Here is a 23,947-nt window from a genome sequence, read left to right on the forward strand (position 1 = left end):
TATATGTATGTATATATATATATATTTAAAAACAAGCTATGTAGTTGAAGTTTGCAGTTTCATATTCAATTCTCTTTTTGGTATTTTAAATATTGTTGATGATTAAGTTTATACCTAAAAAAGAAAAATTTTCGAAATTCCTACTTTCTTTTGTCTTTATCTTATTAGAACAAAACTTTGTTCTCATTGCAATAACCAATCAATTCATCCCAGCCTACTTTCCTAGTCTTTCACCCCTGTTTAGGCCTTCTATTGCTCTCTTCAAATTCTCCTGTTCTCTTCTGTTTCTCTTGAACTTTTAGTTTACCATTTCAGTATTATGTCTTCTATCTTTGGGACTCCAAGAATATAGTGATTACTATCTCTGGCCTTTGAGGTTTGATGAAACTCCTGGATGCTTCTGGCCATATGGTAGACCAGTGTTGAAAAAAGTATTAGGGGTTGGATAAGTAGATCTCAGAAACCTTGACATAAAGATTATAATTTAAATAATGAATGTTGGTAGGATCACCAAATGAAAATAGTATAGAAGTAGAGGAGAAAAGGATCCAAGTCAAAGTCCTAGGAAATCCCCAACGTTAAGAGCACAAGACCTGGATGAAGATCCAGTGAGGGATACAAAGAAGGGGCAAGCAGAGAGGTAGAGGGATAGCCAGGAGAGACCAGTGTCATAAAATTCTAGAGACTAGAAGAGTAAAAAGAGTACAAGCAGAAAAGAGAGATCAAATGTCAAAAGTTGCCCAAAAGTTTTAAAAAAAAAAAAAAAGGATGAAGACTGATAAAAAACTATTAGATTTGAAAATTAAAGGATTATTAGTAACTTTTGGACAGAGAAAATTTCTGCTAAGTAAAGCTTTAGGTGGATGAAGTCAGAAGCCTGATGACAGAGTTAAGAAGAGAGTGAAAGTCTGACTCAATGAGCTTTCTTAGGTTTTTACAAAGGCTGCCACTTACTATAGAAATAGAAGGTGACTGATATCAGGAAACTTAGTTTCAAATCCTGACTGTGCCATTAAGTGACCATCAGCAAGGGACTTCCTTTTGCTGTGCCACAACTTTCTCTATAAATTGGGACTAATGATACACTAATAATCTCATACAATTGTTGTAAAGAAAGTGCTTTGAGATCTTTAATGCACTACATAGAAACGGGTGCTATTATTATTCTATTCCTATCCCTGATCTCTTTTTAAAAAAATTATTAAAGCTTTTTATTTTAAAAATCTATGCATGGATAATTTTTCAACATTGACCCTTGCAAAACTGTGTGTTTGGAGTCCCCCCCCCCTTTCTCCCACCCCTCCCTTACATGGCAAATAATCCAATATATGTTAAACATGCTACAGATATGTGTTAAATCCAACATATGTATACCTATTTATACAATTATTTTGCTACACAAGAAAAATCAGGTCAAAAAGGAAAAAAATGAGAGAGAACAAAATGCAAACACGAAAAGAGGGAGACTGCTATGTTGTGATCCACACGAAGTTCCCACAGGCCTCTCTCTCTGTGTGTGTGTAGATGGCTCTCTTCATAATAAGATCATTGGAACTGGTCTGAATCATCTCATTGTTGAAAAGAGCCACTTGCATCAGTCATCACATAATCTTGCTGTTGCCATATACAATGACCTCCTGATTCTGCTCACTTCACTCAGCATCAGTTCATGTAAGTCTCTCCAGGCCTCTCTGTATTCATCCTGCTGGTCATTCCTTACAGAACAATAATATTCCATAACATTTATATACCATAACTTATTCAGACATTCTCCAACTGAGGGGCATCTATTCAGTTTCCAGTTTCTTGCCACTACAAAAAGGGCTGCCTCTATCCTTGATCTCTTACTACTTGTCAAGTCACTCGGGTCTCACTTTCCCAAACTATAAAATGGGGAAAATATTCTCCTCCTACTCAGAACGAAGGGGCTGGACTTCCAGATGTAAATCTACTGTCTTACATTCAACAGCACGGTCCAGGGCCCTGGGGGAACTGAAGATGCTATTGCGACTGGGGGCGTGGTATACCCGATGCTAGCCCGGTCTCGATATTGGGAAATGAATTCTGGGGCTTGTAGTCTTCGAGGAATGGGGCTAGACTTTGGGAAGTGGGGAGGGTGCAGGGAAGACTACCTTCAAGACAATCTACTAAGTATAATGTTGAGGCTGGTCGCGGTGTTCTCAGGCAGGTACCCACTGGATCGCAGATCCATCTGTTAGATATCTGCCTGAGCAAACCTTCTTGAAGAAGGGAGCTCGTCCCCTTTAAGAGGGCGGGGGGGAGGAGGGAGCAGATGGGGTGAGAATCTGCAGCTGCCGCACAGCTGGGCTGAACCAGCTGCTTCTGGGCGGGATTTTGCAGGGTTTGGGTGGTGGCTTGCGGTCTGGCTGGGGCTTGGGCTCTGCCTCTTCCTCTGGTTCTGGCTCCAGCTCGTGCCCGGGCTCTGGCTTCGCATCCTGCTGCTGCTCCTCATGCATGGCTCCACGGTCCCTCAGCCACGTTATCTTGTTGCTGGGTGGTGCTGTGGCCGTGCTGGGCTCGGTGCTCTTCGTTGTATGGAAGGCCTACTTCAGTGATGGTAGCGGGCGGCGGCGGAGGCCCTGGTGGGAAGCAGAGCTGAGCCCCTACGTGGGGGAGGTAAGAGGGATGGTGAGCAGCCAGCCCAGCGGGGGCCCGGACCGAAATACAGGGAACAATACCCTCCAGGCTCCACCTCGGGGTGGATCGGGTGCCCCCACCCACCTCCACCCCTGGGAGAGCAGACGAGGGGCGCAGGGTGGGCAGTGGTTAGCTTGCAGCAGTCTGCGTTTCTCTGTGCCGACTGTGCCTACATATCTATGATTCTGTATGTGCATCCGCGTGCACGCATAGCCAGGGGTGCAGTTTTGTCCCACTTTCTGGTGTGTATGTCTGTATTTCTGCTCCGGGGGCAGAACCAGCAAGAGCCCCTCATTCTGTCTACATACCCGCCCATATCTTAAAAGCCAGGCCAATTCCTAGGCTAATCTAATTTTCTTACTTCTGATCTATTGTTATAAAGCCGAAAGGACTCTTAGGGATGAACTAGTTCTATTTCCCTGATTATACTGTTGAAGAAACTCGTCTTCTCCGGGCATATTAAGAAGCAAAGCGGGGATTCAAACTCACGACTCTGACCCCACAGCCATTAATCTTCTCACTTGATTCCCATAAACAGAACAGTGTCTAGTCTTTGGCTTGTCCAGCCTACCTTTCTCTTATCTTACAGAATCAGTTATATATTCCCATGGAGCTTTTTTTTTTGGGGGGGGGGAGGGAAGTTCTCTCTCAAACCAATGTTGTATAGTCCAAAAAGGGTCTTTAAAAATGCACAGCTCTTTCCCCATGGGAAGGTCACACAGATGCACTCTTGGTAGCTTTGGAGGGCAGGGCTGGTGTAGGTATTATCTGGAATGTATGTGTGTCCCTTTGGTCTTACTTAAGAGAGAGTCTGTTGATGTTGCCTTCTCAAATTGGGGACCTCTTGAGGTCAGGTGTTTCCCTCAAGCTTACTAGGGGCTCCAGTGTCTCTTAAGGAAGAGCATAGGATAAAAAGCCTGCCTTCTCTATTCTGATAATGGGTCTGTTTCTCTGCAGCTGGATCCAGATGAGCGACAGGTCCTGGTGCTAGGTCTGGATGGGGCTGGGAAAAGCACCATCCTGCACTGCCTCTCCGGCCATAGAGCCAAAGAGCGAATGGCTCCAACCTGGGGTTTCAATTCTGTTCGGCTCCCCACGGAGAGCTTCCAGATGGATTTGCTAGAGGGTGAGTTTGACATAGCCAACGCCCATATCAAGAGAAGGAATGGGGGAAATAATTATAAGGCACTCACTCAAGAAATCAAACAAAAATAAATTGTTCTTAACATATATATTCTGCCATGAGCAAGCACGAAAGAAGAATCATAAAATCACATAATATCACACAACTGGAAGAGATATGAGAGATCTAACCCTAGCGCTCTAACTCATTTCAGAATTGAGTAGAAATGTTCTCCCTTCTCAGAAAGCTATCTCTTGAGGGAACAAAACTAATTCAGGAGCAATACAAGTCACTACTGCATATATTCGAGAGCTATAGTACAGACTGGTATAGGGACTGGAGGAAAGTCTGAGTGGGCTGGAAAGATTGAGAAAGAAAATTATTGGAGGTGGTGTGGTTCCAGTTGGTTGCTGTAGAATGGGTAGGAGTTGAATGGGAAGGGAAAAGGAAGGATGTTTCAGGCTTAGGGGAAGTCTGTATAAGCAAAGGTCCAGGATTAGAAATGAGCTTGGTATATAGGAGAAAGTCAACATAGTGACCTTGACTCAATTCAGCAGGTATTTATTAGATGCCTACCATATACCAAGCACTATATTCAATACTGGAAATAAGTACCAAACAGGTGATTTCATAAACTCCCAGGAGTTCTTTTCTTCTTCTTCTTCTTCTTTTTTTTTTTTTTTTTTTTTTGATATATCTCATTTTTTGTTTTGTTTTGTTTTTTATTATTATTATAGCTTTTTATTTAGAAGTTATATGCTTGGGCAATTTTATAGCATTGATAATTGCCAAACCTTTTGTTCCAATTTTTCCCCCCTTTCCATCTCCTCCCCCAGATGGCAGGTTGACCAATACGTGTTAAATATGTTAAATTTTAAATTAAATACAAAATAAGTATACATGTCCAAACAGTTATTTTTTTGTACAAAAAGACTCAGACGCTGAAGTAGTATACAATTAGCTTGTGAAGGAAATCAAAAATGCAGATGGACAAAAATAGAGGGATTGGGAAATTCTATGTAATGGTTCTTAGTCATCTCCCAGAGTTCTTTCGCTGGGTGTAGCTGGTTCAATTCATTTCTGCTCCATTAGAACTGATTTAGTTCATCTCATTGCTGAAGATGGCCAGGTCCATCAGAATTGATCATCATATAGTATTGTTGCTGAAGTATATAATGATCTCCTAGTTCTGCTCATTTCACTCAGCATAAATTCATTTAAGTCTCTCCAGGCCTCTCTGAAATCATCCTGTTGGTCATTTCTTACTGAACAATAATATTCCATAATATTCATATACCATAATTTATTCAGCCATTCTCCAATTGATGGGCATCCACTCAGCCACTACAAAGAAGGCTGCCACAAACATTCTTGCACATACAGGTCCCTTCCCCTGCTTAAATATCTCTTTGGGATATAAGCCCAATAATAACACTGCTGGATCAAAGGGTATGCACAGTTTGAGAACTTTTTGAGCATCGTTCCAAATTGTTCTCCAGAATGGCTGGATGTATTCACAATTCCACCAACAATGTATTAGTGTCCCTGAAACTTCTTTCTTCTAATGCAGATTGGTACCTTCTCTGTAACCTTGAGTCCAAGGTTCTATCTCAAAATATCTAGAACTGATAGGTTCTGTCTCTTGGGGAGGCAATGACTTGCTCAAGAAGCCAGTCAGTATAGTATGCATTGGAGATGAGATCTGAAGCCAAGTTTTTTGGCTTCAAATCAGTATTCTATTCACTGTAATAAGAGATGCAAAGAAAAAAAGATAAAAACAGATTTTCCTCTCAAGGAGTTTACATTTAGCTGTGGCTGAGGACATATACTCAGTTAAGTAAATGCAAAATACAAAGTAAATTTATGGTGTTGGACATCAATAACTGGGGAAATTGGGGGAAATCTCTCTCTCTTTAGGAGGCAAGCGGTTGCTCAGCAGAGGAAAGCTTTCCTGGACAGAGAAACTGGTAGCAGCAATGGGCATGTGGGATGTGTATGTGTAGGTGAGAATAGGCAAAATGATGCTAATCCAGAGAGCAGAAAAAAGTGAGTGAATGGAGAGTTTTTAAGGCTACCAGGATAGCTTGAGTCTTTTCATAGTCTATAATATGATGTGCTGGAGAGAACTCTTGATTTGGAGTCAGAGAACTGAATTTGATTCCTGGTTCTGCCGGGTTTTTTTGCTTTTGTGGTTAGTCCCTTTTCTACTATGGGTTTCAGTTTCTTGATATATAAAATTTTAGATAAGATCAGAGTTTCTTAATTTGAGGGTCATGGACTAAGAATAGATTTCAATGGATCTGTAATTTAAAAAAAAGTTAATCATTGCATTTCAATATAATTGTTTTCCTTTGTAATCCCATATATTTTATTTATACATTTAATCTTATTCTGTGAAGAGGTGCATAGGTTTCACCAGACTACCAGTACACAAAGAAAGATTAAGAATTCTGGATGAGATTAACTCTAGGGTCTCCTTTTACTATTAAGCCTGTTAATCCTTCTGTCTGTCTCTCCCTCCATTCCTCTGTCTTAGTTGGTGGTAGCCAGAATCTGCGGTTTTACTGGAAGGAGTTCCTAAGCCAGGCTGATGTGCTAGTGTTTGTGGTAGATTCTGCTGACCGGCTAAGGCTACCCTGTGCTCGGCAGGAGTTGCATATGCTGCTGGCAGAAGATCCTGACTTGCCCGTGGTTGTAGTAGCTAATAAACAGGTGAGTGAGTCTGCTCTGGGAGAATAAAGCAAAAAATTTGTGTTTAATACCAGCTCACATAAGCTGACTCAAGAATTTCAACAATAATAACTATAATAATTGGTGAATTTTTAAAAACTAAGTTTTTATTGATTATGCTTTTTTTGTTGCCATAATTTCTCCCAATAATCATTCTCCTTTTCCCTTTCAGGGAACCATCCCCTATAATAAATAATATTTAAAAAAACAAGTAAAAGAAAAAAAAAGGAAAAATCAGCATAAGTGATCAGTGTGTAAAAGTAGTCTGAAAATTTATGATGTACTGTAATTTTCTACTTCTCATCATATGCAAAAGGGCATAATGGGCATGTATTCACATATTTTTTCTTTTGAACTATCCTTGTTCTTTATAATTTTGAAGCATTCACTTTTTTGTTTCTTTTTGTGTACATTACTATAATATGTAATATTATATATAATTTTTTCTTGACCTATTACTTCATACTGCTTCAGTTCACATAGATCTTTCCATTTTTTATTTTTTTATGATGTAGAGCAGTATTCCATTACACTTATATATTAGTTTGTTGGGCTATTCCCCAATCAGGCAACAACTCTGTTTTTAGTTCTTTGCTATTGCAAAAAATGCTGTTAAAAATACCTTAATGTGTTTGTGTGTATATGTGTGTGTGTGTGTATGGACTTTTCTTTCTGTCAGTGGCCTCCATGGGATCACTGTAATTTCTATAATGCTTTAAGGTTCACAATCTTTTCCTACTCAGTAGTCTTCTAAAGTAATTAGTACCTGCAGTATTATTATCCTCACTGCTGCAAAGGAAGACACTGAATCTCAACTAAGGTAAGCTATTTGCCTGAGGCAATTTTCTCATCTGTCAAATGGGAATAATACCTAACTCTGAGGGTTATGATGAGGACAAAATGAAAGTGCTTTGCAGACCTTAAAAGGGATATGTAAATATGAGTAAATGGCAGTAAATGGCAGAGCTCAAATCTGAATCCAAATCACAAAATTTGTGAGAAAATTGAGGTGCAGACAGGAAAATTAACTTACTCAGCCTTTGTGTAAGAAAGATTAATTTGGCAGCACTGTTGAAGGATGAAGGCAAGGGAGAGTAGGTTAACAAGCTTGTTAAGAAGCCGACAGATTTTATTGCAATTTCATTTGCTTAAAATGGAATCTAGTGTAGGGGAAAAACCTTGCATTTGAATTCAGAAGACTGAACTAAGTTATATCCTTTCTTTAGGAGTCCATTACTGATTTGCAAAATGAAATTCAACAATCATTAATTACCTACTACATGCAAAACACTGTTAGGTGTCGAGGCTGTGGAAGTAAAAGGAAAAATAATCTGCTTACATTAATACTGGGGATTCAAACCAAAGACTCTTGATTTTCAGTTCCAGGTTCATTCTATTACAAACCTGTCCCTAAACTAGGTTGAAGGGTCCCTAGAACAGGAGTGAGGAAAACTTGGAAGGGAAAGCTGAAGATTGTAGATGAGGCTCATGGTTGAGGTATCCTTTAAAGTTATGCTGTAATGGAAAACAAGAGATTTATTGTCAGAAGACCTGGATTATAGATCTTAATTCCTTTTCTTTCCTCTACCATTTTTATCCAAGAGTATCTACAGTAGGAAGCATAGTAATTCCAGGGATGTCAGGAGAGCAATCAACAAGCATTTATTAAATGCTAATACATTACTGATATTGTTTAGATACTGGGAGGATAGGCAAATAAAGGCAGTGTACAACAAATTGGATATATATATATAACAGGAATTGTTGAAGGCTCTTCCAGAAGGCAGGCCCTGGGGTGTATTGAGAAGAGGTAGGAGTGGGGAGGAGGGAAGGAAGTAAATTAGGAAAGACTTCCTGCAAGAAGCTACGATTTGAGTGGGGAAGTCAGGAGGTGGAAGAGAGTGGGCACTGCAGACATATGGAATGGCCAATGAAAGGGCATTCCCTCTAAGCTCACTACTACCCGATAATTGGCAAAGCTATCCAGGCCCTACCAAAATGATTGGAGGTGGAGAATAATGAAAGAGGAAGATGGCAGTAAGGGCAGATGGATGGGATGAAGAGTTGAATCCAAAGTAAGGTTCTCTACTGTTGTGCCCTCACCCCAGTAAGGCTAATGCCCGCCTGCCTTCTGGGTAACCCACCGTAGTGCGACATGTCATGGTATTGCCATTCAGACTTGGTCCCTTCTTCATCTGTAGGACAAAAGTGAGGCTTTGAGCGTGGCTCAGCTACAGCAAGAACTGGACCTGCAAGCCTTTGACCAGCGGGAGTTCTTCTTGCTGCCAGTGAGCATTCCCCCAGCTGGGCCAGACTCTTCACCTCCCAGTATTCACCACGTCTGGACACTGCTGTTGGACCTTCTCTCCCAAGCTTGACCAGAATATACCTCCTGGGATAAGGGCTGCCCACTCATTTTCCCACAGCCCAATCCTCTGACAGAAGTTTACATAACCTTCAGGAGAGGTGCTTTTTGGAAGATCACTGAAAGCCTTAGATTTGAAGTCAAGACCTGGATCCCAATCTAATTCGTTAATACTTATCACTTTTAGGAAAGTCACTTCACCTCATGGGCTTGTGTCTTCATCCATAAGATGAGGGGTTGGTCCAAAGTGGTTCTTTCCAGGTCGAAAATCCTGGACCGGGATCCTAAAATCATAATCCTGGTGCTCAGAGAAAAAGAATTTAGGAGCCTGGATAAGCTCAAATAGATTCTTTTGGCTTGCTTTTCCTTAGACTCTGGGTTAATCTGGGCTGAGGAAAGAAATTCCTTCTCTGCCTACTGAATCTGGGATGACTGGGGCAGTGGTCACTTTCCAGGGAGCCCCAGAGTAAGCAGTCCTTTTAAGCTCTACTCTCAGGTCACACAGTGGCTGTTAGAATACTTGCCTACAGTGCCAAACCATCTCATACTGGAAGTGGTTTATTAATGACAATATAGCATAATAGAAAAAAAAACACAACACTGTAGTCAGAAGAACTGAACTTGAATTTACTGTGTTACTAATGACCCTTGCAATTGCAAGTAAATGACTTCCATTTCTTGAGCCCGTTTCATCTCTGCCTGGCATGGGGCCAAAAGAACCCCCAGCTTCTTATCACCACCTTTCATCCCCCCAATCTCATAGAGCCATGGTAAGGCTCCAAAATCTTGGTGCTACTTGCCTCATAGGGTTGTTGTGAGCAAAGCGTTTTGTGAACCTTAAAGCACCACAGAAATATAAAACTATTATTTTTAATTCTAATTGAGGAAGCATGGCATAATAGGTAAGAGCTAATCCAGGGAAGTTAGGAAAACCTGGGTTCAAGTCTTGCCTTGGACTGATAGTACCTAAGGAATTTGAGTTATGCTGTTTGGCTTTTCTTGGATTACAAATTACGGAACAGTTGCTTGTGTTGGTAAAAAAATTTCCAACCTGGCGATTTTTCACACTACTGAAACCATAGGGGCTGGTATCCCCAATTTTTTTTACATTAGCATTGTATTATTCACTGTTTGCTTCATGGACTGCCACAAAAATGGATGAGGAAAGGCCAACATTTCATCCAGTAATGCTCTATCATGGAATGCCACATTTAGTACCACTGACCCAAAGAGCAGTGAAGAGATTGAATAGTGAGGTGGCAAGTGCACAAAAAAAATTTTGTATCACCAATGGTGAACTTGAAGAATGATATGGAGCCTACTCTGGAGAACAAATGACTTGAAGTGGGCTATAAATGGAACAAAGGTGGAAAATAAGTATAGCCATAGCATGCAACATATTAAAAGAATTTTAAAAGGCCTTCAGCGCCCTGAGCAGAGCATCTACAGATGATGTGAGCATGGGAGATGGCTGCTACTCATTGACAGGTTGAAATTTGGAGCCGTGGAGGCGGCACTCGTGCCAAGATGATGCTGATTCAGTGTTTCACAGCCTTGTCTATCTTTAAGGTCTCAGGATCTGACTTGATTGCCAAGTCCTTTTCCCACAGCTTCTGGAGGCAATGATACCAATGGTTCCCATCTCGTCACTTCTGGACTCTGGCCCTGGCCTACTGTCAGCAACATGTTTGCAAGTCCTCTTCTAAAGTAAATTCTTATTTTGTTGAGATTAACATTGAGGATATGTTCTACAAGCAGTATCTGCAGGTTCTGGGAAGGAGACTGCCAAGTTCTAAGCTTATTTGCTTCCTGATCTAAAGTCAGGGAGAAGAGTTAACTATTGTGGACTAATAGGCATTTTCCTTAGGTCCATCACTGTCTTGTGACCCTGCCCAGACCTGACCTCTCTCCAGTCCCCTTCCTCAAGACCATGACACTCCAAAATAAGCACAAACTGTTCCTAAGATGGACAACATGGAGGCAGGTGCTGGGCAGTGAACTTGGTTTGAACTGTGCTACTGCCACCTTGGCTAAGCCATGTCCCCACTGTAAAATAAAAAGGGCACAGTTGATCTTGGAGAATCTACTCAGTTTTCACTTCTTGTATTGCATGTTCTTACAGGCTGTCACAAGCAAAGTTATCAATGTGCTATTAATTCTGCATAGGCTCCTAGGGGCAGAAAACTGCTTAGGGAAACCAATCCATTAGGCTGCAGGGCTGGGCTTGAGCTTCAGTCTAACATCTCTAAGTTTTAAAGGAAGCAAGCCCAAATTCCAGACTCAATCCTGTTTTCTGGCACTGTTGTTCATAGACTGGAAGGTCAGGAAGGGAAGATGACCCAAACTGTAGGTGTCATTATTGTAATAGCCTTTCCCAAGAGGGAAAGTTTTTTACATCTTTAAAGGCTGTAAAAGCATTATTATTCTAACAGCATGAACTGTTAATAGAATTGTAGGGAATATAAAATCCGAACTGACTCTCTACTACCATGTTGGCAATTTCAGGGATCACAAATTCATTAATTCTACTAAGCATCAAGTGTTCCAACAATGTAAGTTTTAGTATATTCATGCCAATGTTCCCCTTAAGCAGTTACTCATATTGGAATATGATTAAAGGACAAAAATAACACTTGTATGGTAGCAGAAGCTTGGATTCTTGTCTGAGCTTTACCACTAATTGTACATGTGACTCCAGGCAAGTCACTTCCCTATGTTTGGGGACCTGTTTGGGACCCATCTGTGAAATAGGTTAGACCCAGTTGACCTTTTAGGTCCTTTCCAGTTGTGAAAATGCTCTGGTTCTAATTGGTCTATGGTCACTCATATACTAACATATGATATAAAACAAGTTTTATAGGTAATGGGGAAAAGAAAACTAAGCATGTTCCCTCCTCTCCATTAGGAAAAACATCCAATTCCCTTGCTTTTTAGATTTAGGGAAAAAAAACTGGGGGTGGGGACAGGGGGAGGAAAACTATTTAGTAAATCCAAAAGTAACAAAAATAAATTTCAATTCCATAATCCAGCTAAATTAGAGAAGCAAAAAAAGTGAGCCAAGAATGAAAAGTTTGATAAGTTTGAAGATTGTGCCCTGTCTACTTTATCATAGGCAAAAATTATGATTGCCCTGCAAAATTCTCATTAGCTATCCAGTTACTTAAATAAAGTCTTGTTTCCCGTGTAATCTTAAGGTTAATTTAATGTAGTAAGTTATTAAGGTTTTTGAAATGTCCTTTGCTATTTTAAAGGTGGCTAGAGCCTTTAAAGCATCAAAAATGATTCCCTGATATCTCTTGCATTTAGGGACTACAACTTCCTTATTCTGTAAGTAAATATTGTATTTAGAACCAGTATTTATTTATCTTAAGACTTTGCAAACACTTTTCTCCCCACCAAAAAAGAAAAAAATCATACTGAGTTGGGATCAATTAGGAAATTAAAAAAAAAAGCTTCCCTGGAACTAAGTTTTCAGGACTAGTGCTACAAACAAGACTGAGAAGCTGCTGGGAACTGTTACCTGGGTTAGAGGGTTGTCAATCAGAATCATCTCTTTTTGAGATGTGAGTTGGATTATAAAGCTCTCCTCCCAGTTCAAAACTAATCAGAATGCTTCACAATGGAGATTATTTTATTAACAAGTCCTTTTCTCAACTGGTACCTAATAGGACAAAATAAGAACATAAACATAGTATTTGCTAAGGATTCTTCACTACCTTGGTATTTCTTTCTCAGCTATTACTGGGCAATAATTTTTCTCACCCAAGTCTGACCCTATGGAATGCAACTCAAACTAGCCTGCTATAAACACAACTCTGGCAACCCCGTTGCTTTCACTACCTCAATTCCATGCAGATAGCACCAACTCTATTGCCTCTGAATTCTTGGGAGTTCCAATCCAGCCTATACATGCATGATCCCTTCTCTGACTCTAAATTTACCTTGGGGTTAGATGATAGCTACATCATTGAGACCTTAAGTCCAATGAGTCTGTGTCTTCTGATATTTAGTAACTATTAAAAAAAAGCCTCGAGTAACATGAGACTTAAAACGAGAAGGTAGAGATCGTCCAATCTGATGCCATCATTTTACAGACTAGGAATCCAAGGCCCAAGAAGAGCAAGGTGCCCAAGATCACACAGATGGACAATAGAATAGCCAGAAATTGAACCCAGACACAGTGACTACAGATGTCTTCCCACCATAACCATTTAGTTATTGTTTAAATGCCCATAGACTGTCTGAAAAAGTTACCAATTGCTCATGATTAGGACCTTTCAATATTAGTTCTAAAACTAAACCTTTTGCACAAGGCTAAGAAGTAGACACAGAAAACATTATTAAGCATATTGCTTTGAGTAGACTATTTTTCTTCAAATTATATTTGTATAACCAGTGTTTAGAATATAATCATACTTAGTAGAGATGCCAGAGCTAAAACTAGAAATTTCTAAGGTTTCTTCTTACTCAAAGCGATTAACAAAAGTAAAGATAATAAACATGAGAAAACATCTTTATTTGAATGAAAATAAAAAAAATTTCACGTGAAATTTTTAAATATAGTACTTAAGGGTCACTTTTTTCAGGGTATATGTATGTGTTTTTTTCTTTTTTTCCTCTTCAGAGATCTCATTTAAGGGTCTGGCCTATAGTTAATCCCACATCAATGTAGGAAACAATTTTTGTGACTATGTAAAAGCTAAATATAGCCATGAATATGTACACTTTTGTATATCCAAGGAGAATTCTTCACACTCGGCCCCCCTTCAAGTCTAGAAAATTAGTTCTTTGTCAGAATAAACAGTACAGATATATCTGAAGCTTCTTCTGGCTAAGACTTTGCCTTGACTTATTCCAATAAGACAACAGTAATACAAAAATCTTAATGCTCAGTAACACTAGACACAGTTATTTGATTTCTACCACAACAGTGGCTTTCAACTCACTATAAGATCTCGGTAGGCTAGAAACTGGTGTAGTAAACAATGTTTCAGCACACAGCATGCATTTCAAAATGTTTGAATTGTCATTAACTCAACATCTTAATACAATAGTTAAAAACTATTAGGATACACTGGATCTGGGTTTAGAGAATGAAAGTATATTACTTATGGGATCCTGGATCATCTCTTTGGGCCAGTTCTCATCTAAAAAATAGTAAAAATTCTATCTATAGCATTTATCCTCAAAGACTGTTTGAGAATACTAGGAAGTAATATAGGAAAATGCTATATAAACTTTCAATGTGCTGTATTGTTAGCTAGTATTATCCAAAACCCTTCTCTGTGTTATGATCAGCAATGGCCCACATCAAACTCTTAAAATGTAAAGTATTAAATCTTCTATACATCAGCTTATGTTTATAGTTTTTCTAAGGAGGTACTTAAACTGGATTATTGGGGCTAAAAGATGACTGTGAAACTAAATGCCCTAAGTACAAAATAAATGTTACCACAAAAAACCCCAAATCCCCAAGTGTTATTTAACACAATTCTGGTTTGGAAGAGACAGTGGTATTATGAGAAAAGCAATGCAACTTGGAATAAAAAATCATTGAGACTTTCAGCTCCACTTAATACCAGGTACACAATCTTAGAAAAATCCTTCAACTTTTTACCTTCAATGGAGAAGCTGTGTTGCCTGAGCAAGTGTCAGGAGATTAATAGTTAGATACAGCTTAGATTGGATGAACTGAGGTTCCTTCCACTTCAGTGATTATAATGCTATATGAATATCATCCCTAGTTACTTCCCATGACAATTGGAAGAAATGCTTTATAAATTCTAAGGCACTGTATAAACTGAAGGTTATTAATCTTAAGACAAAAACAACTGATATTTACACAACATTTTATAGCATACAAAGCACTTTACTTATTTTACAACCACCTTGGGAAGTAGATGGCACAAGTAATAGCCTCATTTTCAAATGAGGAAACCAAATAGAGATCAAATGACTTTCCCAGTTCAATACAAAACAATATACACATAGAGGCAGCTAAGTGGTGCAGTAGATAGAACACCAGCCTGAAGTCAGGAGGAACCGATTTCAAATCTGGTCTCAGACACAACACTTCCTGGCTGTGTTACGCTGGACAAGTCACTTAACCCAACTGCCTCAGCAAAAAAACAAAAACAACAACAACAACAAAAAAAAAAAACAAGCAGAAGAGGCAGTGTATAGTAATAGGAAACTACTATTTCACTCTTGAGACCTCTAAATACTATTAACTATGTGGTCCTGAGAAAAATAAAAATAAAGCCTAGGGACTGCTAAGCTTGAAAAAAAGAGCTATTTTGTAGAAAAGGGATCCAACTTTTTTCCTCTTTCCCCCACAGAGAAGAACCAAAGAGAAAGTTGTATAGACAGCCAAACATAGCTTCAATAAGGGTAGAAGTTAGGGATAACTAGGCTGAAAGAACTTCAGAATGCCCAGACTTAGAAAAACATTGTCACCTTAACCTGTGGTTTTTGAAGCTTTAATGCTCAAAGACTGAATTTTTAAAAATTCCTTATATAGAGACAACTTATTCTGGTTCCTCCCTTTCTTCTCCCTGAAATCTACTTTTTATTGCAATAGTACAGCTTCTTTCTGTGACCTATCACAAGCAAGGAAGAAAAGAATGGACACAAACTTGGGGAAAGTATGGATAGGAGGTCTTAGCAGAAGTATTTTCCCAACTAGTTCTACAGGCCACCATATACCCAGGCATCCAACAATGTTCACTTAGCTAAGACACAGTCTATTTATGGCACAAGTCCTTCACTCTACTTCCATTTTGTTTTTCTGCAAGGAATCAATAAAGGTTTGAAACTCTTCAGGGTAAAAACGCTTATACACATTAATCTTGCTCTTGATCTGCTTTGGAGTGTCTTGATAGTAATTCTTCTCATCCCGAGCCATTGCCTAAGGAGGAAAAGGAGGCAGAGAGATATCCTTAAAAGGTTATGAGACAGCCTTCTTGCTCCACTTCTTTTTTTCTACATCTAGACCCACTCTTCAAAAATTAAGGCCCAAACCTATATAGGGATTCAATCTAACTAACTAGCATGCTGGTCTGCTAAATCTCAGATCCTGAAGGAGTTATTTAAGTAGATGAAGGATCTTTAACAGGGAGTTTCATACCCCAAATTCAAGCACTTTAGGAAAACCCAAATGAACAGCTATTTCAGTCTTGCCAAAAGAAGACTGGGTAAAAATCGAGCCACATGCTTTTTATGATATGGATGAAGTACTGAGCTAAAGACAATCTACTATATTAGACTTAAAGAGTAAGCAGACCTGGGTACCAGCCGACCTGGATACCAGAAGTCCTGAAACATAGGCCTATGACTCTGGGTAAAGTCACCTTATGTCTCTCTGAGTCTCAGTTTCCTCCTATATAAAATGGGGATATATTTGTACTGCCTTTCTCAGAGTAATTAAAAAAAAATTTTTTAAATAACTTATTTTCAAAATATATGTAATTTTCAGCATTTACCCTTGCAAAATCTTATGTACCAAGTTTTTCTCCCTCTCTTCCCCCAAAACTCTCCCCTAGACAGCAAGCAATTCAATATGTTAAGCATGTGCAATTCTTCTATACCTATTTCCACATTTTATCATGCTGCACACACACAAAAAGATCAAAAACAAAACAAAACAAAAAGCCAAGAAAGCAACAACAAAAAAGGTGAAAATACTATGTTGTGATTCATACTCGGTTCCCACAGTCCACCCTCTGGGTGCAGATGGCTTTCTCCATCACAAGATCATTGGAATTGGCCTGAATCATCTTATTGTTGAAAAGAGCCATATCCATCACAGTTGATCATTACACAATCTTGCTGTAGTGTATAATATGTTCTCTTGGTTCCACTCACTTCACTTAATATCAGTTCATGTGTCTCTCCAGGCCTTTCTGAAATCATCTTGCTGATCATTTCTTATAGAACAATAATATACTATAACTTATTCAGTCATTTCCTGATGGACATCTACCCCCCAGAGTAATTATGAGGAAAAAGTATTATAAACCCTAATGTTCTTCATAAGCAGGAATGATTGCTCTTCTGCTCTGAATAAAGTGCCTCCAACTTGCTTTTGTAGCAAAGTATCCCTAAAGCAATGTAACACATCATATTGCCAATTCCTATATAAATCTTATGGACTAGAATAAAGACTTCCTTAAAAAAAAAAGATACATTTTATTTTGACAGTTTATAACAGACATGTCGTCTTCTTTCCTCAAGTATATTTTTCATAAAAAAAGGTAAGCAAATAATATGGAAATATTTTGCCTATGTATAAATGGATATTATATTCCTTGCCTTCTCAATAGTCCAGGAAGATGACAATTCCAAATGGGGAAAAAAGTTAAGAAAACCAAAACAAATTTTCTTTCTTTCTTTCATGCAGATCAGCGGGAAATCACACAAATTAACACAAGCCAGACAGCCACAGTGCCAGGATGCTCAGGCACATAGGGATAAAGGGCCAATGACCCTTCTGGGCAGCACCTAAGAGACCCAAGAAGTCAATGACCTGCTCACCTTATAATTCTCCCCATGATTCTCAATCATGTAACGCACGTAGTCAATGAGGTCCCGTGAAAGGGTATTACCCTTCTTCTCAGGCAAGCTGGCCTCTTCTTCTAAGTCTAGGAAAGAAAAAAATATAGCCCAGCTTTTTTCTTTAGATTCTGATTAACATGTAAACTTATCAAAATCCTTTAGGGCACACCTAATCTATGCATACAGGAGAAAGCTTATCTTCCATTAGAGTGACAGAAAGACAGTACTTAGGAATATTTAAACTTAGGTTTGAATCTTTGCTCCAAATGGCTAGTTGCTTGATCTCAAGTCGAGTCACTCAAGCTAAGCCTGTTTCCTTAATTTAAAAATAGAAAAGTCTCTACTACCTACTTCAAAGTGTTGTTTCGAGAAAAGCACTTTTCAACCTTAAAACACCACAAAAATAGGAGTTGCTATTACTATCTGACAACAGAGAGCTTCCTAAAGTTCTATGTAATCAGACATCACTTCCGAGGCAACAAGACCATAACCTGGAACTCAAAATTCAGTTTCTTTTCTCCCCTTACCCAACAACCACTATATAATTTTTAAATGTAATAAATAACTCAAATTATTAAGCTATTAGGAGATACGCCAGTTGCCCCAGTTGCCCATCTTTCATTCTTTTTCCATTAAGTTGGCAAAAAGAACAGTGGTTTTGGAGTCAGAAGCCCAGAAATCAATTCTTCTACTTTCTATTTACTTTGAGCAAATTAATCAATCTAACTCTTTGTTTCTTCACCTTTAAACAAAAAAAAAAATTGTATTAGCTATTTAGAGTTTAGTTCTGCTAAATGCTATCATCCTGTGAACTGTGTGGGGTGTGGTATTACCTTTGCCACAAATTTTGCATTCAGACAAGTTACTTTCACTTCTTTAGCTAGTTTCCTCACATCTAAAGTTAAATGCCTCTAGTTAGGTCACATTCAATCCTGATTTAAATTCTTTTAACTGCCCATTCTATCAGGCTCTGTCAAAATGTGCTTGGCCAAGACCCAAGCACTTCATTTACATGATTCATTTCTAAAGTATATTCACATGCATCATTAATTTATAACTACCCAGACCATCCAAAGAAAGGGATTTTTATTCCCATTTTATAAATAAAAAATTGAAGCTCAAGATAGTTAAATATCATCTATGATGATATTAGTAAGTAGTGAAACTAAAATAAGAATTTATTTCTTTTGGCTCACAATTTTGTACTGTTTCTAAAATAATCCACAACACTAAGTCTATACAACTGTCTAAATGGCATCTGGAGGTTAATTTCCAGACTCATCTGGAGGTGATAGGAGTTACATAATCCAAATGAGCATAACTATCATACTTACCATTCAAGACATATGGCTTCCGAACTATTTTCTTGGGCTTTTTTTCCTTAACATCCACTTCCATTGCTGTTACCTATGAGTAAAGAATATCTTTGAAATATTATTTGATAATTGTAGAGGAGAGATTTGGAAATGTTTGCCATGTAAAAAAACTACTTCAAAAGAGACTGATGAAATAACAGTCAAGTAAGTAGTCCATTATTCTGTGAAAATGGGTCCCCGAGTGCTTTCCCCTCAACCAAACATACAGCTGCTGGAGTCTCCATACTGAGGCTAGCCAAATAAATTGGCAGCAAGGATAATTCAAGCTCTGAATTAAATACCTGTTACATGCCAGGTAAGATGCTAAGCTTTGGTGATATAAAGAAAGCAAAATACTGCCATCAAGAAGAAACAATCTAATGGGAGGAGACAGGCAAACAATTATGTATAAACAAAATCTATACAAGATTAATTAGAGATAATCTTTAACACTGAGGAAGACAAAGAAAGGCATATTGCAGAAGGTGGGATTTTATAAAGCAGAATCAAAAGGACTAGATAATAGATTGGATAGGGGTATGGGAATGTGGAAGAATATGTCTGCCTCTGACTTTAATAAATTTAAGTGACTTTATCCAGTCATATAGCTAATAAGTATCTGAGGGTGGAGCTCAAGAGTTCTTTCCACTGTGACAGTTTGGCTACTTGGAGATGACTTCTAGATTGTCAGACTGGATGACTAAGGATGGTGTGCCCTTGACAGTAATAAGGAAGTTATGAAGAATGTTTTTAAGGAATAAATATGTTACATTTTAAGACATGTGGAAATTAAGCATGCTAGGACATCCAGTTTGAGAAATCCAACAGGCAACTGAGGAATGTGAGAATGGAGGTCAGAAGAAAGTTTAAGGCTGCATAAACATATCTGAAAATCACACTGTAAGCTATTAAAACGTAGATACATATTGATTTATTTATAAGGTCCCTTCCAGCTCTAACATTCGATGATTCCTTTTAGAGTTTCTCCTCAGTTGATCAAGACTGTGTTATTTGTATTTACAAGAGTATGATGCTTCCCAGAGTCTTTTTTTTTTTTTTAAAGGGAACTGGGGATTAAGTGTTAGTAAGCAAAAACTTTTTGTGTAAATTAGCAAAAATTAAGAGTTAAACAAATGACAGGGTCATATAGTTCATTTTAAAGATGAGAAAACCGAAGCCCAGAAAGGTAAAGTGATTTGCCCCTAGTTATATAGCAAGTTAGTAGTAAAACCAGGACTAGAACCCAATTAGGTCTCCTAACTACAAATTTTGTGCTTTTCTCACTTGGCCTACCACCCTATCTGAAACAAATGTCAAGAAAAGCTGGTCCTGGAATGCCATAGTCTAACCTAAAGCTTCTTAACCTTTGGGTCTTGACTCCAGGTGGGGTCACCTACAAAGTACCAAGAGGCTACTATGATGTCCAGTTTATTTTTTAATTGTAGCTTTTTATTTTCAAAATATATACATGGATACATTTTTGACATTCATCTCTACAAAATCCTGTCTTCTAATTTTTTCCCTGACTTCCCCTACCCCGCCTCCAGTGTGACATACAATTTCTTCCCCCTACCACCACCGAGAGATGTGAAATCATGCAAAACATTTCTATAAAAGTCGTGTTGCAAAATATTCTTACCCCCCAACCCCCCCAAAAAAAAACCCTCAAGAAAAATAAAGTTATTTTTAAAAGTATGATTCAATACTTTAATCTACATTCAGACACAATCAGTTTGATCTTACTTTGTACACAATACATTTCACTTTTGCATGATTTCATGGAAGATTTTTCAGGTTTCTCTAAGAATATCCTGCTCATCATTTCTTTTAGAACAATAATAGTATTCCAAAATAATCAACACGCTACAATTTATTCAGTCATTCCCCAATTGATGGGCATCTCTCAATTTCCAGTACTTTGCCCTGAGAAAAGAGCTACTATAAATATTTGTGTGTGTGTGTATCCTTTCCTTTTTTTTAACCTCTTGAGTATGCATGACTTTATAACCTTTTGGCGTAACCAAATTACTCCAAAGAATGGTTGAATCAGTTCATGATTCCACCAACAATGCAATTGTTATTTTCCTTTTCTGGTCCAATAGCAAGATTATATTTTCATGTAACTATAAATAGTTTAATTCATCTGAAAACTGTTCATATCTTTTGATTACTTATCAACTGGGGAATCCTCAACAAGTGTTTTGTTTCTGCCCAACTCCTCCTGCAATATACCCTCCCTTCATCCTCCCCACTTCTCATATTCCCTTCCCCTCCTACTTTCCTATAGTGTAAAATAGCTTTATATATCCATATTGAGTGTGTATGTTATTTCTTAAGCCAATTCTGATGAGAGTAACATTTACTCACTTCTCCCCTTCATTATAAAAGCTTTTTTTATAAGCAGATAATTTATGGCATTATATCTCTCCCTTTTCCTTTTTTTCCTCAGTACATTCTTCTCTCATCCTTTTTATTTTTTTTAAGATACTGTCCCTTCATAGTCAATTCACATCTATGCCATTTGTCTATATATTCACTCCTAATTGACCTAATAATAAAGTTTTTATGAGTTAAAAGTATCATCTTCTGTATGTAGGAATGTAAACAGATTAATTTCTATTAAATCCCCTATAATTTCCCTTTCCTGATTATCTCCTTATGCTTCTCCAGAGCCCTGTTTTCAAAAATCAAATTTTCTATTCAGCTCTGGTCTTTTCATCACAAATACTTTAAGTCCTCTACTTCACTGAATGTCTACCTCAGTGGTTCTCAAACTTTTGTTTTCAGTATCTTTATCCTATTAAAAATTATTGAGTATCTCTCCAAAACGTTTTTGTTTATCTGGGTTATATTTATTGACATTTACCATATTGGAAATAAAAACTATTTTTGAATTTGTAGAACCTCTAAAAGGGTTTCAGAGATCCCCAGGATTCCCCAGACCATACTTTGAGAACCACTAGTCTACCTTTTCCCCTATAATTCCCCAGTTTTGCTGAGCAGGTGAAGAATCCCTCATTTTCAAGAGAATTGGGGAGATAATCCCAGGCTAGGGAAAGCTCACTATCAAGAAGCAGGGATAGAATTATAATTTTCAATTATGATACCTAAGGCAAGAACCACTAACTGTAAAGCACAAAGGTGCCTTTAAATTAGTTTTGTATGGCAAATTCAACTAGGAGAGTGTAAAAGCACTTCAGAACCACAGACACACCCTAAGACACCAACCTAATGAGATGACAAACTCATTTCATACTCTTCTGTCACTGAAAGAGAAGAAAGTATAAAGCCTGGCCAGGGATTGCTTTAATCTTTGGCCAGTGACTGGGCCAATTGGCACCTTTAATGACTGTAAGATCTGCACCTGTGTCTACCAATCCTTCTAATGGTAGGCCATTTATATAGACCGTGAGCATAGGTCAGTCAGCTGTTACAGCTGCTGTCCAGTATATTCCTGGATTTTGTGATCTGGAGTCACCTGGAATGGAGGAATGCATGCTATCTACTAGCTTCCTATTTTATTTAGATATTACTAATTAAGTGTTAAATGAAATTCTGCCAACTGATATTCAAGTTCAACAGTTTAGTCAATAAATAAGCAGTTATCAAATATTCACTATATGCTAGCTCTGTGAGTCTGTGTCCTCAAAGAATTTAACTCAGGAAAGACTTTTACATAAATAGGTACAAAAGATATGTAAAGTAAATGCAAGATAATGGGGGGAGAGGACAATTCAGATTGGATAAGGCATTAGCCAATTGGGGTGGTATCAGGAAAGGCATTTCATGCCCATAATTTCATCTGAGTTAAACTATGTGAAGTAGTAATGGATTCTAAAAAGCAAAAGTGAAGAACAAATAAATCCAAGCGTGGGGGAACTGTAAAAATACGGGAGACAATATCTGTACAAAGGAAAGCAAATAGGTGAACTAGGCTAAAAAGGATTAAATGTTCAATAAATCTAAAAAGCTAGACTCTAGCCAGACTGCAAAACAAAAACAAACAAACAAACAAACAAACAAAAAAAAAACCCTTCAAATACCAGAAGAGTTTGTATTTGATCCCGGGGCAAAAGAGAGCTGGAGCTTAATAAACAAGTGAATGGCACAAAGATCAGACCGACGTTTTAGAATTATCACTTTGGCAACTATTCTGACAATGGATTGGACAGTGTGGGAATGAACTGGAGAGGCAGGAGAAAGGAGACAAATTAAGATAGGTAATAGTCAATATTAGAGATAGATGATAAGAGCTTGAATAACGGAAGCAAAAGTGCTAATAAAGAGGAGATTCATTTGAAATACGTTGTGAAAACAAATTGAGGAAGGGGATATTTTTGCCTTCCTTTCTATTCCCAGCACTTACCACCAAGCCCGGCACTTAATAAATGTTTGATGAATGACCGTTGAGAGGCTGGCATGAGAGTGGGGGACCGATTGACTCTTGGATGGGCTGAGAATTTAGGTGAGTGGCCGGCCCGCAATGTCCGACAAAAAAAGGGGAAAAGGTGAATTTTCCGCGGGGTGTGGTATGCCTGAAGGATCTACCTGCGAGAGTCTCTGTGTTGGGGGCTCTGCATGAGTGCCAGAGGCCGGAACGTACCTTTCTCTGGAAGGGCACTGCCCTGTTGGGGTCCATAGCCAGGCCCATTTCTGCCAGGTTCTGCTGCACGGATTTGGAGCGGTCCCAGGCATGACGGATGTGGGAGCTGCGGGAGCACAAGCAGGGCTGTGAGCTGAGCAGGTCTGGCCTCCCGCACGGCTCCCGCTCCCTAGATCCCCCAGCCCCGGGCCCTCGCACTCACCATTCGATTTTCGGTGCTGCTTTCCTCCGCGCGTTACGGTTCAGCCGCTTCCGGTTAACGTTATAACCGAATTTCCGCCGCCGGTTCTTTCCCTTCGCTTTAGGCATCGCGGCGACTCCGAGACCGCCGGTAACGACCGCTCACACGCGGCCAACCGAAGTCGCTGTTAGACCACGCGGAAGACGTCAACTTCTTACGCAACCACCAACGTAGATACCGCCGCCTTTCGTACGCACGCTCTAGCGCACGCTTAGTAGAGCATTCCCAAAGCTTCTTGGGAAAGGTGTTCTTCTCAGCCCGTGAGAATCGTCTACTACGCATGTGCCGAGGAGCGCGCAGATTCCGCTCCCTCGGCTGC

The 23,947-nt window shown here is 38.8% G+C and overlaps 2 protein-coding genes across 2 annotated transcripts; one reads left to right on the forward strand and one right to left on the reverse strand.

The window, feature by feature from the left end:
* Positions 1–2,038: 2,038 nt before the first annotated feature.
* On the forward strand, positions 2,039–15,011 carry ARL10 (ADP ribosylation factor like GTPase 10). Its single transcript, XM_051978986.1, has 4 exons — positions 2,039–2,637; positions 3,616–3,784; positions 6,318–6,493; positions 8,713–15,011. The coding sequence occupies exons 1-4, from the start codon at positions 2,476–2,478 to the stop codon at positions 8,887–8,889; spliced, it is 684 nt and encodes a 227-aa protein (XP_051834946.1). The 5' UTR covers positions 2,039–2,475; the 3' UTR covers positions 8,890–15,011.
* On the reverse strand, positions 13,372–23,805 carry NOP16 (NOP16 nucleolar protein). The gene is made up of 5 exons (XM_051978990.1): positions 23,590–23,805; positions 23,388–23,493; positions 18,764–18,836; positions 17,409–17,515; positions 13,372–15,783 (listed from the first exon to the last, which is right to left on the reverse strand). The coding sequence occupies exons 1-5, from the start codon at positions 23,694–23,696 to the stop codon at positions 15,640–15,642; spliced, it is 537 nt and encodes a 178-aa protein (XP_051834950.1). The 5' UTR covers positions 23,697–23,805; the 3' UTR covers positions 13,372–15,639.
* Between the last annotated feature and the right edge of the window lie 142 nt (positions 23,806–23,947).

This window comes from Antechinus flavipes, chromosome 2 (genome assembly GCF_016432865.1).
Source record: "Antechinus flavipes isolate AdamAnt ecotype Samford, QLD, Australia chromosome 2, AdamAnt_v2, whole genome shotgun sequence".
Taxonomy (NCBI): Eukaryota; Metazoa; Chordata; class Mammalia; order Dasyuromorphia; family Dasyuridae; genus Antechinus; species Antechinus flavipes.

What these genes read in the sequence shown, in the direction of transcription:
- NOP16 (XM_051978990.1), bottom strand. Translation starts at nt 23,696, where the DNA reads ATGCCTAAAGCGAAGGGAAAGAACCGGCGGCGGAAATTCGGTTATAAC. An exon ending in CAGTGCCCTTCCAGAGAAAG is followed by an intron (nt 18,837 to 23,387) that starts GTACGTTCCGGC and finishes CTTTACTCATAG; the next exon opens with GTAACAGCAATGGAAGTGGA. An exon ending in ATCATGGGGAGAATTATAAG is followed by an intron (nt 15,784 to 17,408) that starts GTGAGCAGGTCA and finishes TTTCCTCCTTAG; the next exon opens with GCAATGGCTCGGGATGAGAA.
- ARL10 (XM_051978986.1), top strand. Translation starts at nt 2,476, where the DNA reads ATGGCTCCACGGTCCCTCAGCCACGTTATCTTGTTGCTGGGTGGTGCT. An exon ending in TGAGCCCCTACGTGGGGGAG is followed by an intron (nt 2,638 to 3,615) that starts GTAAGAGGGATG and finishes GTTTCTCTGCAG; the next exon opens with CTGGATCCAGATGAGCGACA. An exon ending in CCAGATGGATTTGCTAGAGG is followed by an intron (nt 3,785 to 6,317) that starts GTGAGTTTGACA and finishes CCTCTGTCTTAG; the next exon opens with TTGGTGGTAGCCAGAATCTG.